The 5,581-nt window shown below is 49.5% G+C and overlaps 1 protein-coding gene across 1 annotated transcript in view; it reads right to left on the bottom strand.

The window, feature by feature from the left end:
* The window catches only part of LOC135478333 (rap guanine nucleotide exchange factor 4-like), a 67,195-nt gene extending 61,939 nt beyond the window's left edge, over positions 1-5,256 (bottom strand). Inside the window, exon 1 of the mRNA XM_064758613.1 lies at positions 4,935-5,256. Within this exon, the coding sequence (XP_064614683.1) occupies positions 4,935-4,978 (44 nt within the window). The 5' untranslated portion in view covers positions 4,979-5,256. The remainder of the gene's footprint in view (positions 1-4,934) is intronic.
* Between the last annotated feature and the right edge of the window lie 325 nt (positions 5,257-5,581).

Here is a 5,581-nt window from a genome sequence, read left to right as displayed (position 1 = left end):
AGCCACTGAGGCTTTGCTGACATGGCATAGCCTGGAAGTGCCTATCTCTCACACCAAGCCAATGAGGCTTAGCTGACAGGGCATAACCTGGATGTGTCTATCTCTCACACCAAGCCACAGAGGCTTTGCTGACAGGGCATAGCCTGGATGTGTCTATCTCTCACACCAAGCCAATGAGGCTTGGCTGACAGGGCATAACCTGGATGTGCCTATCTCTCACACAAGCCAATGAGGTTGAGCTGACAGGGCATAGCCTGGATGTGTCTATCTCTCACACCAAGCCAATGAGGCTTAGCTGACAGGGCATAGCCTGGATGTGCCTATCTCTCACACCAAGCCAATGAGGCTTAGCTGACAGGGCATAACCCTGGATGTGCCTATCTCTCGCACCAAGCCAATGAGGCTTAGCTGACATGGCAGAGCCTGGATTTGCCTATCTCTCACACCAAGCCAATGAGGCTTAGCTGACAGGGCATAGCCTGGATGTGCCTATCTCTCACACCAAGCCAATGAGGCTTGGCTGACATGGCAGAGCCTGGATTTGCCTATCTCTCACACCAAGCCAATGAGGCTTAGCTGACAGGGCATAGTCCTGGATGTGCCTATCTCTCGCACCAAGCCAATGAGGTTGAGCTGACAGGGCATAGCCTGGATGTGCCTATCTCTCACACCAAGCCAATGAGGCTTGGCTGACATGGCATAGTTTGGATGTGCCTATCTCTCACACCAAGCCAATGAGGCTTAGCCTGACAGGGCATAGCCTGGATGTGCCTATCTCTCGCACCAAGCCAATGAGGTTGAGCTGACAGGGCATAGCCTGGATGTGCCTATCTCTCACACCAAGCCAATGAGGCTTGGCTGACATGGCATAGCCTGGATGTGCCTATCTCTCACACCAAGCAATGAGGCTTAGCTGACAGGGCATAGCCTGGATGTGCCTATCTCTCACACCAAGCCAATGAGGCTTAGCTGACAGGGCATAACCTGGATGTGCCTATCTCTCACACCAAGCCAATGAGGCTTGGCTGACAGGGCATAACCTGGATGTGCCTACCTCTCACACCAAGCCAATGAGGCTTAGCTGACATAGCATAGCCCTGGATGTATCTATCTCTCACACCAAGCCAATGAGGCTTAGCTGACAGGGCATAGCCTGGATTTGCCTATCTCTCACACCAAGCCAACAAGGCTTAGCTGACAGGGCATAGCCTGGATGTGTCTATCTCTCACACCAAGCCAATGAGGCTTGGCTGACAGGGCATAACCTGGATGTGCCTATCTCTCGCACCAAGCCAATGAGGTTGAGCTGACAGGGCATAGCCTGGATGTGTCTATCTCTCACACCAAGCCAATGAGGCTTAGCTGACATGCATAGCCTGGATGTGCTTATCTCTCACACCAAGCCAATGAGGCTTAGCTGACAGGGCATAACCTGGATGTGCCTATCTCTCGCACCAAGCCAATGAGGCTTAGCTGACATGGCAGAGCCTGGATTTGCCTATCTCTCACACCAAGCCAATGAGGCTTAGCTGACAGGGCATAGCCTGGATGTGCCTATCTCTCGCACCAAGCCAATGAGGTTGAGCTGACAGGGCATAGCCTGGATGTGCCTATCTCTCACACCAAGCCAATGAGGCTTGGCTGACATGGCATAGCTTGGATTGTGATCTCTCACACCAAGCAATGAGGCTTAGCTGACAGGGCAGAGCCTGGATGTGCCTATCTCTCGCACCAAGCCAATGAGGTTGAGCTGACAGGGCATAGCCTGGATGTGCCTATCTCTCACACCAAGCCAATGAGGCTTGGCTGACAGGGCATAGCCTGGATGTGCCTATCTCTCACACCAAGCCAATGAGGCTTAGCTGACAGGGCATAGCCTGGATTTGCCTATCTCTCACACCAAGCAACAAGGCTTAGCTGACAGGGCCTAGCCTGGATGTGTCTATCTCTCACACCAAGCCAATGAGGCTTGGCTGACAGGGCATAACCCTGGATGTTGCCTATCTCTCGCACCAAGCCAATGAGGTTGAGCTGACATAGCATAGCCTGGATGTATCTATCTCTCACACCAAGCCAATGAGGCTTAGCTGACATGGCATAGCCTGGATGTGCTTATCTCTCACACCAAGCCAATGAGGCTTAGCTGACAGGGCATAACCAGGATGTGCCTATCTCTCGCACCAAGCAATGAGGCTTAGCTGACATGGCAGAGCCTGGATTTGCCTATCTCTCACACCAAGCCAATGAGGCTTAGCTGACAGGGCATAGCCTGGATGTGCCTATCTCTCGCACCAAGCCAATGAGGTTGAGCTGACAGGGCATAGCCTGGATGTGCCTATCTCTCACACCAAGCCAATGAGGCTTGGCTGACATGGCATAGCTTGGATGTGCCTATCTCTCACACCAAGCCAATGAGGCTTAGCTGACAGGGCAGAGCCTGGATGTGCCTATCTCTCGCACCAAGCCAATGAGGTTGAGCTGACAGGGCATCAAGCCTGGATGTGCCGCCTATCTCTCACACCAAGCCAATGAGGCTTGGCTGACATGGCATAGCCTGGATGTGCCTATCTCTCACACCAAGCCAATGAGGCTTAGCTGACAGGGCATCAGCCTGGATGTGCCTATCTCTCACACCAAGCCAATGAGGCTTAGCTGACAGGGCATCCCTGGATGTGCCTATCTCTCACACCAAGCCAATGAGGCTTGGCTGACAGGGCATAACCTGGATGTGCCTACCTCTCACACCAAGCCAATGAGGCTTAGCTGACATAGCATAGCCTGGATGTATCTATCTCTCACACCAAGCCAATGAGGCTTAGCTGACAGGGCATAGCCTGGATTGTGTCTATCTCTCACACCAAGCCAATGAGGCTTAGCTGACAGGGCATAACCTGGATGTGCCTATCTCTCACACCAAGCCAATGAGGCTTGGCTGACAGGGCATAACCTGGATTTGCCTATCTCTCACACCAAGCCAATGAGGCTTAGCTGACATAGCATAGCCTGGATGTGTCTATCTCTCACACCAAGCCAATGAGGCTTAGCCTGACAGGGCATAACCTGGATGTGTCTATCTCTCACACCAAGCCACAGAGGCTTTGCTGACAGGGCATAGCCTGGATGTGTCTATCTCTCACACCAAGCCAATGAGGCTTGGCTGACAGGGCATAACCTGGATGTGCCTATCTCTCACACCAAGCCAATGAGGTTGAGCTGACAGGGCATAGCCTGGATGTGTCTATCTCTCACACCAAGCCAATGAGGCTTAGCTGACAGGGCATAGCCTGGATGTGCCTATCTCTCACACCAAGCCAATGAGGCTTAGCTGACAGGGCATAACCTGGATGTGCCTATCTCTCGCACCAAGCCAATGAGGCTTAGCTGACATGGCAGAGCCTGGATTTGCCTATCTCTCACACCAAGCCAATGAGGCTTAGCTGACAGGCATAGCCTGGATGTGCCTTTCTCTCACACCAAGCCCAATGAGGCTTGGCTGACATGGCAGAGCCTGGATTTGCCTATCTCTCACACCAAGCCAATGAGGCTTAGCTGACAGGGCATAGGTCTGGATGTGCCTATCTCTCGCACCAAGCCAATGAGGTTGAGCTGACAGGGCATAGCCTGGATGTGCCTATCTCTCACACCAAGCCAATGAGGCTTAGCTTGACATAGCATAGCCTGGATGTGTCCTATCTCTCACACCAAGCCAATGAGGCTGAGCTGACAGGGCATAGTTTGGATATGCCTATCTCTCACACCAAGCCACTGAGGCTTAGCTGACATGACAGAGCCTGGATTTGCCTACTCTCACACCACGCCAACAAGGGCTTAGCTGACAGGGCATAGCCTGGAGTGCCTGTCTCTGAAACTAAGCCAATGAGGCTTAGCTGACAGGGCATAACCTGGATTTGCCTATCTCTCACACCAAGATAGTAAGGCTTGGCTGATAGGGCATAGCCTGGATTTGCCTATCTCTCACACAAAGCCAATGAGACTTAGCTGATAGGGCATAGATTGGATGTGCCTATCTCTAACACCCAAGCCACTGAGGCTTGGCTGACAGGGCATAACTGGATGTGCCTCTCACACCATGCCACTGAGTCATAGCCTGATTTGCCTATCTCTCACACCAAGCCACTTCATTATGGTGGGAGGAAACCGGGCACAGCCCGGTGGAAACCAACAACCATCTTCAGCTTGCTGGCAGACCTTCCCATGTACGGCCCGGAGAAGAAGCCAGCATGAGCTTGACTTGAACTCACAGCGACCGCATTGATGAGAGGCTCTTGGGTCATTACGCTGCTACATAGCTACTGAAGTGTATGTCTACATACTAGTTCGAGATTACTTTGATGTAACGTTTGACAAAATTTTGTTCGGGCCAAGGTTAGCTATAAACGAACGTCTGCCTTGAGGCCACCCTTGATTGAACAACTTGCTAAGCCTAACGTCAGCAATCTCAGATTTATGCATATGTACCATCTAGTAGGCCTACTATGATTCATTATGTGATATTTTCTAGACTCTATACACCTTAATTTTAAGGTTTTCATGTCAGATCAAATAAAGTTAAACAGAGCACAGCTGGTTTTTATATACATGTATGTTTGAACTAAAGGTCATGGCCATACACAGATGTCTACATGTATATGTCAATGAATGGCAATTGTGCACCGATTTAATACCAATCTTCCTTATAAACATTTAAATGAGACAATAAAACCCACGAAATGTCATAAATGAAGACTTCATACAGCTGATCGCAGATCGTACGCTACATCACCCGTCAAAATGGGAGGCTATTTTATTGTGGGTTATATATACAGTCTACAAGCCTTACAGGTGATGAATGTCAAAGTGCGATCATCCGTCAATGAAACCAGCATCGTTCATTAGAAAACAAATAAAACACGCCTCGGGTTAGGCCTACTTACCTCTTGTCCAGGCAGGCTATCCACTCAGATACCATTTTCACCATGGAATCGCTATGACTGAACGACCTGGCTTTTTAAGGGCATTGGTGGGGCAGAAATTTAACCAAATGTTTCGCTGCGGCGTACGATGGAAATCAGACGGTCACGTAGCCCAGCCCAAAATTAGTAATAATTTAGCAATTAAACTCCATATTTGCCCCGCGAACACAAAGTCCATTCAGCTTTGAGAAAATCAGGCATCATTTTTCAGGTATTAATAATTTGGCCCGATCAAACAGGTTGTCATCGACAGGGACACCAAACAGCAGCGGTGTTGAAATCCTTCATCCTTTGCAACTCGTTTCACCTGCTAACAAAGCTAGCATAGCCGCAAAACGCACAAAGGGAGAGAAGCGCAGATCTTGCACTGTCTTCGCTAAGTGGTCTTTATGTTGCCTCCCTTGAATCATGATCTAAACAATGTTGGTTACATAGGCCTTCATGTTCGTCTGAAACCGTTTCTGTACAAGTATACTTACTCAAATATTCAGTTTTCAATTAAAATACAATATAAAATAAATATAATAAAAAAGGAACTTGCAGAATAGACAGTAAAGCCGGAGTACCGATGATGTTAAAGACATTATTATGATATTTCATATACCGCG

The sequence above is a fragment of the Liolophura sinensis genome, chromosome 11 (genome assembly GCF_032854445.1).
Source record: "Liolophura sinensis isolate JHLJ2023 chromosome 11, CUHK_Ljap_v2, whole genome shotgun sequence".
Taxonomy (NCBI): domain Eukaryota; kingdom Metazoa; phylum Mollusca; class Polyplacophora; order Chitonida; family Chitonidae; genus Liolophura; species Liolophura sinensis.
This window is presented reverse-complemented; position numbering and strand designations above follow the sequence as displayed.